General features: G+C 34.8%; 1 protein-coding gene across 2 annotated transcripts in view; it reads left to right on the forward strand.

Moving 5' to 3' along the window:
* MERTK (MER proto-oncogene, tyrosine kinase) overlaps window positions 1–12,784 on the forward strand; it is a 115,035-nt gene that overhangs the window by 47,229 nt on the left and 55,022 nt on the right. For both annotated transcript variants that reach the window (XM_074287687.1, XM_074287686.1), the window contains exons 5-6: window positions 2,583–2,669; window positions 11,634–11,749. In XM_074287687.1, coding sequence (XP_074143788.1) covers window positions 2,583–2,669; window positions 11,634–11,749 — 203 coding nt within the window. The remainder of the gene's footprint in view (window positions 1–2,582; window positions 2,670–11,633; window positions 11,750–12,784) is intronic.

The following is a 12,784-nucleotide window of genomic DNA, read 5'->3' on the forward strand; positions in this document are numbered from 1 at the left end:
CTCCTGTCCCCAAAGAACCCTTGTTTTTGACCTTCAGATACAGAGAGATTCTCTAACTATGGAATTTATTACACACAAAGCAAAATAATTCACATTTAAATATCTAAAACTATTTTTTTTAGCAAACATTCAACTTCTTGTGACCTCCAGATCTATATTTTATCTTTTTAGATTTAAGGCCACAGTAAAACAAAAATTAATTCTTCTTTATTAATTGTTTCGTTAAGAAAGCTAATATTAGTACAAAAGCAAAACTTGTTTAAGTGATTCAGTAATAGGATTACTTAATGTATATCTGACAGGATTCGAATAACTGCTTAAAAAAGAAAAACTAAAAATAAGCCCAAAACATTGTTTGGCTTCATTCAGCAATTCTAATTGTTAAGGGGACATCCTGTTACTGAATGTTCCTTAAAACTGTTTCAGAGATACTCTTTGCATACAGTGCCCTACTTATTATTGCTTGTAAAGGCTGTTTCCGAAAAGGAGCCAAACAAGAGGACAAGGATGTGTATTATAAGAAAACAAGGTTTATTTTAGATACAAAATAAACATTTCTTAATTGTATCATGGCATTAAATGCAGGAATGAATGGGACATTCAGTGAAACTCTATAGAGATATAATGGGATAGGCATGCTAAAACTGGGTCCATAAGGCTCTTAGAACTTTCTAATCCAGAGAACCCTTTGAGTCCCTTTTAATTCTGAAACTTCTTGTTATACAACTCTGAATTTTTGCCCATGTTCCGTGCCAATTGCTCTCATCTGCACATTTTACAGAAATAAAGAGGAAAACAACATTATTTTCTACCAAATCTAAATTGTTTTCTCATATTTACCAGCCCTACTTTTTCATATTATGGAATCCCAGAAATAAAGGGCTGGAAGAGATTCAGTGATCATTTCATTCAACCTATAATTGAAAAATAATCCTCTCTATATTGTATCCATAAAGTCACCTTTATTGGAAGGTTTTCTTGTAATAAGGAGAGGAATTTTATTCCATTAACTCCTAAGACAGCGTTTTAAGTAATCATAAAAATAAATACATAGAGACAGCTAGGTGGCGCAATGGATAGAGCACCAGCCCTGAAGTCAGGAGGATCTGAGTTCAAGTCTGATCTCAAGACACTTAACACTTCCTAGCTGTGTGGCCCTGAGCAAGTAATTTAACCCCAATTGCCTCAGCAAAAAAGTAAATACATATACATTTTATAGCAACCTTCCCTATTCTATGAGTGGATTATGAAAAATCAAAAGTTCTTCAAATCTTTGATTTTCCTCCTTGCCACTTGCCCAGATATATTTTGATCTCTTGAGATAAGTAACACTTAGTAACATTGACCTGGATGTCAACTGATGATATTCTTCCTCATCTCCCAAACTGGTATAGCCCTTCTTTCATGCCAAATTGGCCTGGTTTCTTTCCATTGCAGCCTTTTTGTCTCACTATTGTCCACTAAGCCACCCACTAATCTCTTGAAACCAAGCTGCAACTTTGTGCCTCCCACTCATGTTCTAAAAGCTGGCCCTTCCTTAAAAATTACTAAAGTCAGAAAGAAGACTCAAGAAACCTCAGGGATGGGATGGATTTCAGAGGTCAGCTACTTCAGTTTATACCATAAATGAATCCCCAGCATAACATGCTCATTCTGATGGCCTCCTTTGGGACATGAGGCACTTTATCAATTTCCTTCCTAAAGTACAGGTTGTATATCACAAGTATCCCTGTTTTGTTTTTGGTTTTTTTTTTCCTTTTAACTTGGTACACTAAACTTCCCAAGTGTCTTGCAGAGAAAAATAGAGAGAGATTTCTAAATGGCAGGGCTCTGAACAGCTGGGAAATTATCCTTGTGTGGAGTTCTTTCTGTGAGATCCCCTTCACAGAGCCAAGCCTTGGTTTTTGTAGTAAAATCACATTGCTGAGGGGTCTAAAATATTTTCTACCATTGGTGCTCTTTTAAAAACCTCATTCCATTCATAGTACTCCTATTAAATAGATAACCCGTTTCATAGGATGATTCCTTTTGAATTTAAGAGACTTGAGTTTTTCCTAAGTTAGCATTATTTCATAGTCCTATTATCAGAGTTCATGCTGGCTGCAGCTGTTCATGACACAGGAGCCTGAACCTCCCACCCTGCTATTCAGTATTTGGAAACCAAAATGAAGCATTTTTGTTATTTATCGTATCTGTTCAAAAGCGCAGTGTCAGGGAAACACAAGTGGTTTGACTGCCCAAGATTTTGTTCCCATTTTTGGCAGAAGAAAGCTCTTCAGAATAGAACTTGACCGATAGTGCCCCTTTTCTTGAGGGCAATGTTTTATTCCAAGCTAGTTTTTTTTAAAAAGCTAGAAGCTGATCAAAACCAGCTTTTTTTTTTCTTTTTTTAGAGTTTAGAGAACGAACCCCCTCAAAAACAGAATTAGAAAAAAAAATTTTAATTTTGGATTCTGGATAATAAACCATAATTTGTTTCTTTGCAGTTGTTGAAGAATTGGGCTAGAGAGGCTCCAAGATCTTTTTCAGTTCTATATTGATAATATTCTGATGCTTGTTCTCCTTGACCTTTTCTCCCATAGGTCTTACTGAACCAGCAACATTTAGTTGTGAAGCTCACAATGATAAAGGATTGACTGTATCAAAGGAAGGACAGGTTAATATAAAAGGTAAGTGGGAGAGATTTTATATATATATTTTTTTTTCCCTTGCTTTTCATATTGCCTAATGCTACAAGGGGAAGGCACCCTCCTTTAAGCCACATGAAAAAAAAACCCCTTTATTTCTAGAAGAGGCTCTTTAAGGACTGCAGAATAGACTTTGTGTTGTTTGCCAGACCAAACCAAAAGCTTTGGTGAGGGAGCAGCCAATGGTTTGCCCTCGGGGCAGAGGGGTTGGAGAAAATGAATCAGTTGCTCCCTTCTCAATCCTCTGTGCTCTTCTTCCCTTGCCTACCTTCCACCCTCATCTCTCCTGGACTAGGGGTACATGATTACTAGGGATGGCTAGAAGTGATTTGAGCACAACAGCAGTTGTCTAAGGTTCTGGTCCACTTATAGATATAGGGAGATGGGCAATTGTGTAACCCTGGACCAAAGCTGCATAAACCCTAAATCTGAAAGGAAAAGAAAGTCCAAAGGTCAGTAATCATTTTCAACAAATCCGTTTGAATACCACCGGTCACTCTCACAAATGCACAATGTTATTATGCTTGTATCAATGTTTCATTGAGCATTTCTCCCCTTTGTGGTACTTTATAAAATTAGGAGGAAGTTTTTTAAAATCAACCATGGTCTATTTAACCTTGCTCCTGAAACTTTGTAATTTTAACTGAGTCAGTGTAACTTGGGTTCTTTCTGTTGGAGGCAGAATGTTATAGAGAAAAAAAGAGCACTAAATTTAAAAGAAACCCAGCTTCTAGTCACAACCACGATGAACTAGCCAATTAAGTAACCAAGGTAGAAATGTACAAAATGGTATTAAAAATTCAGAGAAGGAAGAAACCATTTTGAGGTAAAGGATGGAGGGGAAATTATAAAATAACTGATATTTGAGCCAAATCATTTTAAGCCCTCAGTATCCCACGATTTGTAGTTCTACCATTCTGTGATTCTAAGACAATTCAGAAAGCATTTGCTGAGAATTTATTTTTTATATTATAGAGATCTCTGAAGAAGATAAAGACATAACTCCTTGTCCTTGCCCTCAAGCAGCTTGTAGTCTTAGGGAGAGAAAAGAGATAAATATAAATCAGAGCTAGGGCTAGAGGCAGGCAGTAAATTAGGTAGCATAAAGTAGAGTAGTGGAAAAAGTGGATACGGAGGAGGGATGCAACAAATAATTCTAGCATTTTTATGTGAATGTATTTTAATAATAGATTTTTATTTTCAAAATACATATATAGTTTTCAACATTCATTCTTGCAAAACCTTGTGTTCCAAAATTTTTCCCTCCCTTCTCCCTACCACCCTTTCTTAGATAGCAAGTAATCCAATATAAGTTAAACATGTGCAGTTCTTTTGAACATATTTCCACATTTATTATGTTGCACAAGAAAAATCAGATCAAAGGGGAAAAATGGAAAGAAACAAAAAAGATAACAACAAAAAAGTGAAAATACTATGTGGTGACCCATATCTGAAATCGTCCTGCTAATCATTTCTTATAGAACAATAATATTCCATTACATTCATATACCATAACTTGTTCAACCTTCTCCATTTGCTGGGCATCCACTCAGTTTTCAGTGAACATATTTTCAGTGCCCCAAAATTCCTCTCACTTTGGCATAAAAGTTTTTTTAATTATAATTAGTTGCACATGTTATAATTAAGCCTCAAAATTTCTGCAGGACAAGAATCCATGTGGGATATGTTTTTCAAACCTTATTTAGTATACACAAGTACCCTAAAACAAAGTTGAAGAAGTTCAAAATGCTATAAAAGCTCAGAAGAATAAAAGGTTATTTTGGACTAGTGAGTGGATGGGGTAAGAATAATAAAGTAATTGGCATTTAAACTCCTTGAAGGAGACATAGGATTTCATTGGAGAATGAATAAGGGAGGAATGTTTCCTATATGGGAAACCCTATTATTTTCAGTATCAAATAAAAATCCCTTGGCTTGGAAATGGATGAAAGTGAAGGATATGTTTGGGGAAAGGGCAAGAAGTCCTAGAATAAATCTGGGATGAAGGGAGGATGTAGAAGATAAAATTGGGAAGTAAATTGATATTAGGCTGAGGACTTTGAATGCCAGGCTTAGGAATTTGTATTTTATTTGGTAAGTAGTAGAAAACAATTAGGAATTTTCAACAGTGGAAAGAATTTAACAGAGTTATGAATTAGAAAAATTAATCTGGCATCTATTGAGTGGGAGGAATTGGAAGGATGTGAAACTTAAGTCTTGGGATGATAATAGGCAGGGAGGCAAGGAATTAGTTGCAGTGAAAATAGAGTAATGACAGAAATATATGACTAAGGAAGCTGACAAAGACTTTGAGTCTGAGTGACTGGAAGAGTGGTGATACCATTAATAGAAAAACAGGAAGTTGGGAGGAGAAGTTTTTGGAGGAAGATGAAGAGTTCTGTTTTAGACATGTTGAGTTTAAGGTCTATTGAGGTAGATATGTCTAGGGAGTAGAAACATGGGGCTACAACTCAGGAGACTGATTAAGGATGAAGAAAGATTGGGGAGTCATCCTTCTAGAGATAATCCTTGAGACTATGGCAGTAGATGAGTTAGTCATGGGAGAGATGAAGAGCAGAAAGGTCATCCTCCCTTGGGGAAGGTAGAGATACTTAGGAGGCAGAAAAAAGAAGTAGAACAATCTGGTCACTGCGTGTGTTGTGTGTCAGAAGAGCCATTAACTGAAGCAGGTTTCTCTGTGTTGTCAACAGGCTGAAGAGTTTTCAATATGTGACTTTATCTACATGAACCTCTTTTAAAGACATCCTTCAAGGTCTCTAGGTGTCTTCATTACAAATGATGTAGTCTATTCCCTCTTTAATAGGTCAACAATTTGGTGCACAAAAGGAGTAGGAAAAATATTTTTATAATAACTATTGCTTAAAAAAAACAACCAAATTTCATGTGAATCATTATAGGTTTCAAGTAAGCTGTGAGTAACTTGGGACAAAAAATAAACCATGTCATATAAATCATCTTATAAAGGATGTAGAGCTATCAAAAACATAGCTTCTCTTCCCCCAACATTCTAAAGTGCAAATTAAACCAGATATAATTGAGAATTAGTTAACAAAATAAATTAAAAATCAATAAAACATAGATAATATTAAATGGTAGTTTTCTAAGTCAATATATAGCTCTTCAGAAGAATCTGGAACTATGCCCAAAAAGTTATCAAACTGTGCATACCCTTTGATCCAGCAGTGTTACTACTGGGCTTATAGCCCAAAGAGATCTTAAAGAAGGGAAAGGGACCTATATGTGCCAAAATGTTTGTGGCAGCCCTTTTTGTAGTGGCTAGAAACTGGAAAATGAACTGATACCCATCACTTGGAGAATGGTTGGGTAAATTATGGTATATGGATGTTATATTATTGTTCTGTAAGAAATGACCAGCAAGATGAATACAGAGAGGCTTGGAGAGACTTATATCAACTGATGCTGAGTGAAATGAGCAGAACTAGGGGATCATTATACACTTCAACAATGATACTGTATGAGGATGTATTCTGATGGAAGTGGATATCTTCAACATAGAGAAGAGCTAATCCAATTCCAATTGATCAATGATAGACAAAATCAGCTACACGCAGAGAAGAAACACTGGGAAATGAGTGTAAACTGTTAGCATTTTTTGTTTTTCTCCCCAGGTTATTTATACCTTCCAAATCCAATTCTTGCTTTGCAACAACAACAATAACAACAACAAAATTCGGTTCTGCACATATATATTGTACCTAGGATATACTATAAGATATTTAATATCTATGGGAATGTCTGCCATCTAGGGGAGGGGGTGGAGGGAAGGAGGGGAAAATTCAGAACAGAAGGGAGTACAAGGGACAATGTTGTACTGTCAAAAATGTTATAATTATAAAATTTATATATATATATATATATATATAGCTCTTCAGGATCTATTAAATTTTGAGGTGGACACTACTGATGTAGTTATACTTCTTTTGAAGATGATCAGTTTGATGTTTTAAAAGAGGCAGAGAAAGAACTTTTATTTAAAACTGCTGAAATTCAAGTATAAAGAAGTACATGTCAGAGATACAGATTATTGGACATTTTTAGTTGGAAATACAAGATATTGTGGTTCTTCAGCTCATTTGTATATAGTAATCAAATAACTGATTGTACAGAAAGATTATACGATGATTAATTCTGATGGACATGGCTATCTTCAACAATGAGGTATTCCAATAGTCTTGTGAAGAAAGCCATCTGCATGCAGAGAGAGAACAGTGGGAACTGAATGTGGACCACAACATAGTATTTTCACTCTTTTTGTTGTTGTTTGCTTGCATTTTGTATTTTCTCATTTTTTTCCTTTTTGATCTGATTTTCTTTGTGCAGCATGAAATTTTTGGAAATATGTATAGATGAATGGCACATGTTTCACATTTATTGGATCACTTGCTGACTGGGGAAGGGGATAGAGGGCAGGGAGGGGAAAAACAGAAAACACAGGGTTTTGTAGGGGTGAATTATTGAAAATTATCCATGTATATATTTTGAAAATAAAAAGCTATAATTTAAAAAGAAAAAAATTAGAATCCAAATAAAGTAAAAAAAATTGGTTGCAGTCAATGAGTTGGTTAAATACAAACCATTAATTTCATTGGAAAGAGTTCATGAGTTTTTATGGTATAAGTGAAAATTAAATCTATGTGTACTAGGAAGCTGTGTTCTAAGTTACTGACAGTGATGCATACAGATTGAGAAACATGGGGAGTAAAGACTAAACACACTGAAAGAGGTTATTTTAAAAGGGGGGGATAGTTATGTGGAAAAAGATGAGGGTGGAGTAGTCAGCTGAAGGGTGTCAGGAATGAGCTTTGGGAGTGAGATTCCAGCCCATTAGACAAAAGCTTCAATGTCAGCCTCATGGAAGTATGAAAGAGGTGAAACCTTTCAGAAATGCACATTGTTTTGTTCTCTGCTACCACCCTTAGTTTGAAAGGGGAAAATAGAGGGGAAAATTTTATAGCTACTTTGCTATAATTTTGCTTACTCCATGCTAATTGGTGATAGTAATATTTTGGTACCTGAAACATTAACTGATTTTTTCTGCTTTGCTCAGAGTTTCTACCCAGTATCTTCACTGAGTTATATTTGTTATTAGCTGATTGGATGATGCAGAATTTTGATGAGTGAATAGTTGTGTCTGGTTTTCTTCATTGCTCAGGGAAAACCAGATTAAAGGAAATTGCTACCTAAGTTAAGAATATAAACTTCCTCAGCTCTCTTTTAAAAATTATTGTAAATTTTAAAAATCTTTTATATTCTTTATTTGGTTTTAGAGCATTTTGTCCAGGAATAGAGAAGGGAAGCATTTAGTAACTTCTGGTGGTGTAGATTTTCTTGAATATTTTGGTGACATCAAGGCCTGAAATTCAGTTTTCAGATACCTCAAGCACATAGATTTTTCATGTAATCTTCTTTTATGTTTCCATTAAGTGTACATTTATTCTCATAAATATGTACTAAATTACTGGCAAAGTGTATCCCAGGTTTATGTGTGGACTGGGATGTATTTATTATTACTGCAATTGCTTTATTTGAGTGCTTGTTATGGTCATTATTATTGTTTTTATTTATTTTTAAATATATGATTAAGTTTAAGATCTGATGTGTCATCAACATGAATGTATGGGTTTGTGTAAATGAAAGCATGATTGTGGGGGTTCAAGAACTATAGAGGTGCAAAAAGGGGAATGTATCCCCCAAAATGAGGTTATTTCTTAGAGCCCTGAGAGAAGCGGTGTGTAGTCTTATGGTTGTGATTCTTTTTTGGGAACTCAATCTTATTAGTTTGAGGATATGTTGGAATGGGCAAATAAACCTAGAGAATAATAAATATCTAAATAATTGAAGTGAGGCACTATTCTGTGCCTGGTTACTAAAATATGCCCTCAATAATGTTCTGTAAAATAAATGCAAATTAGTTTTTTTGAGAAGAAGGCATTAGTAAAAAAAACAGGTCAGAAGAAGATTTGTGGAGAAGGTACTTTAGCCAAGCTTTGATGGAAATTCTGGGTTTTCTTAAACTGTATTTTTTATAATTTACAAGAAAAAGAATGGATAATGAACAATCAAAATATATAATAACATTCCAATATTTTCTTTTTTATAGTACTTTTTTAGTAATATATTTTTATTTTCAAAATGCATGCAAAGATAGTTTTTGGCATTCACCCTTGCAAAACCTTGTGTTCCAAAATTTTCTCCCTCCCTTTTCTCACCCCCTCCCCTAGACAGCAAGTAATCCAGTATAAGTTAAATATGTGTCATTTCTTCTAAACATATTTCTACATTTATCATGCTGTATAAGAAAAATCAGATCAAAAGGGAAAAGATAAGAAAGAAAAAATCAAGCAGACAACAAAAAAGGTGAAAATTATATGTTGTGATCCACACTCAAGCCCCAGGTCCTCTTTCTGGATGCAGATGGCTCTCTCCATCACAAGTCTATTGGAACTGGTCTGAATCACCTCATTGTTGAAAAGAACCAAGTCCATCACATAAGCTTTTGGTTGCTATGTACAATGTTTTCTTGGTTCTACTCATTTCACTAGCATCAGTTCATGTAAGTCTCTTCAGGCCTTTCTGAAATCATCCTGCTGGTCGTTTCTTACAGAACAGTCATATCTCATAACATGCATATACCATAACTTATTCAGCCATTCTCCAACTGATGGGCATCCACTCAGAGAAACAGGATTTTAAAAGGTAAAAGTGAGGAGGGAGTACAATTCTGTCATGCTGGACATCTTGTGCAAAGTCGCAGAGATACAGATGAAGTATAAAAATGATAATAGCAGCTAATATTTATAGATATTCTTAAAGTTTGCAAAGTGCTTTACAATTTATCCTCACCGACACTGGGAGGTAGGTATTATTTTTTTGTTGCTTAGTCATTTCAGTCATGTCTGACTCTAGATTCATATGGAGTTTTCTTGGCAAAGATACTGGAGCAGTTTCCATTTCCTTCTCCAACTCATTTTACAGATAAGAAAACTGAGGCAAACAGGGTTGCATGACTTGCCCAGGGTCACACAGCTAGGAAGTGTCTGAGACTGAACTTGAACTCAGTTCTTCCTGACTCTAGATTTAGAGCTCTATGTGTGATACCATCCAGATGAGTAATCAGGTATGAGACATACTAAGGAGGTTAGTTAGTTACTAACTAAAGTTAGTTTAAAGACTAAAGTCTTTAAAGTTAAAGACCCAATTAACTGGGTCTAAGACTGTATGAAGGACAGTAATAAACCAGAAAAGATAGAATAGCACCAGAAAACTGTAACTCTGGATAAACTAAGTATCTTGTCCAAGGGAAGGTATGTAGGTACCTTAGAGTTTAATTAGAATATAATCTTTTAGTATTTTATTTACTATATTAAAAGTAAATATTTATTGTCCTTTAAGATAACAATTTCTTTTTAGATGATATTTAAGGAAAGGCAAGAATAATTTATCATCCCAGTGGTAACCAAAGGACCCTAGTAAGGATACTTCAATACTTTTAGCTTCAAAAAATCAGTGAAGTCTAAGTTTCTAAAGGGCCCTTTCCGAAAGTTCTTTTGACAAAAAAAAAAAAAAAAAAAAAAAAAGGATTAAGCTGAAAGTTCATAGCAGAGGAACTGTATCACTTCCTTTCTTCCTTCATTCCATAGTTCATTATTATAATTTTCATGAGAAATGTTAGGAATTACAAAAATCTATGAATGAGAGTGACTCTGGGGGGAGGGGAAGTGAAAGATGTAAAGGCATAAAACTTAACAATATTAAAATATTCTAGAATTTTTTTAAAAATCTGAAATAAGTAGCATTTGTAAGAAAACCAGACTTTTTTACTTGGTGCTTAGAGCAAACCCTGCAGCTGTGAATTAGAGGATTTGAAAAAAAAAATTTCCACTAATATCTAGCCCCTGTATGCAGAACCAAATTTACTATATGTGTGCAATATACCTTCCAATATGATTCAAGTACTCCAAAGATGAATGGTTTGTTTAGGACAGCTTTGCAAATAATCTATTACTCAATTGTTTAGGGGGAATTCTACTTCATATTATGTTAATCAAACAGAATGCTGATTTTACTTACATTTCAAACTCTATTCTTCGAATGCAGGGGTGTGGGGACTGATTCATTTTTGTAGGTTTTGTTTTTAAGGCTTTAAATAGAAGTCTGAGTAATCTTTGCAATTTTTAAGTCAGATGCGGATTTGAGACTCACCTCTGATACTAGCAGTATAATCTTAAGCAGATGTTGCAACTTAGGTCTGTTTCCTTATCTGTGTCAAAGACTTTGAGGAAAATTCTTTATTAGCATTAAGGCACTATATATAAATGTTAGTTTTTATTAAAAGCTTACTCTGGCAATAAAAGTTTAAAAAGAAAAACAAAGACTTTGGTCTTTTACTAGGCATACCTGGAAGATTTAAGGGCTCTTATTATAGAAGAGCTAAAAAAGGAAAAATATTTTTCCAGGGAACCTTGCTCTATTCAAATGGTGTGGTGGAAAGATTGGTAGATATAGAGTAAGAGGACCTACATTTGAATCTTGGTCATTTATTTCTTTCTGATCAGTATGATGTCTACACATAGCAAGTCAGTAATTTATGAATATTTTGAATTAAACATTCCTTTTCCAAAGTGTGAATTATTATTTTTCTCCCCATATGCACTAGGAGACTTGAACAATAACCATGTGACTGTTTGACAGATTAAAAAAATACATTTAATTAATGTGATTTGCCTTTATATCAGCCAGATTATATTCTCCAAGATAGAAAAATGTACAAAAATACATGCCTAAGTATTTTTAGTTGACTGCAATATGAAATATTTTTTTCTATAATTCTTCTCTGAAGACTCACATGCTTTTGTAGAACTTGAATATGTGATTGTTGTCCTTGATTTTTATTTTTTCCCTTAGCCATTCCCTCTGCACCAAGTGAAGTCAGCATCAAGAACAGCACTGCACATACCCTCCTGATCTCATGGGTGCCAGGATTTGATGGATATTCCCCCTTCATCAATTGCAGCATTCATGTAAGTCAAGAGTGAAAAAGAAAACTGCCATGAAAACTGTGCAAGTCTCTCTTAGAAAGTCCACCTGTGATTATCGCCATTCTTATAAATGGTATCTTTATTAATGGTATATTTATTCAGCTCCGTTTGTTCTTGTTGTTCACTCATTTCAGAAGTTTGTAACTCTTCATGACCTAATTAAACTTAGACAAACAGAGTTAAGGGTCAAATAGCTGGTAAGTATTGGAGCCCAGATCTGAACTCAGGTATCCTGACTCCAAGCCTAGCACTCTATCTATTATGCTACCCAGCCACTCCTTAAGGTTTGTAGATCGCTTAATATACATTATCTCATTTGAGACTCACAACAGCTCTGTGAAGTTGGTACCTGTATCAGTTCCATCTTATACATGAGGAAACTAAGGCCTAAAAAGGTTAATTGACTTCATGTAATTAGTAAGTACCTAAATCCAGGCTTTCCTGATGACAAATCCAGAATTCTATCCATTACTTCATTATTGCCTTTGCTCTGAGAAAATAATATAAACCAATTCATTCATCTGACCAGTGGTCTCCCTATGGACATATCTTCCACCTAAAGGGAGCCCCTCTTTATGTTCATCTAGCTGAAATGAAGATCTTAATTATATAATGATCCCCAGATTCATGAAAATGAACTGAAATATCTTCCTTCAGTTTCCTAGACAAGACCAATCATGTAAGCTGACGTTATTACCATGATTTCCATCGAGTTCCCTGAGTGTTGTTGATGTTCTGGTGTTGCATTTCCAAAGACAGATGGAATTTGTTTCTCAATATAGTTTTTTTTTTCCATCAATTGTTTCAAATAGTTTTCCCTGAAGGGTAACAAAATGGTAAACATTTGTTAAGGTAGGTCAACTTCTGATCTAGTCTGATCCAATAAGTATTCATTAAGTATTCAGTATCTGTAAAACATTGTGTCTAGGTGCTAGGGGTACAAAGACAAAGTAAAAAAGCATGCCTTGCTCTTGGGAAGTCTATATAGCTACTGGACAGAATACACATGAGTATGTA

This window comes from Sminthopsis crassicaudata, chromosome 2 (assembly GCF_048593235.1).
Source record: "Sminthopsis crassicaudata isolate SCR6 chromosome 2, ASM4859323v1, whole genome shotgun sequence".
NCBI lineage: Eukaryota > Metazoa > Chordata > Mammalia > Dasyuromorphia > Dasyuridae > Sminthopsis > Sminthopsis crassicaudata.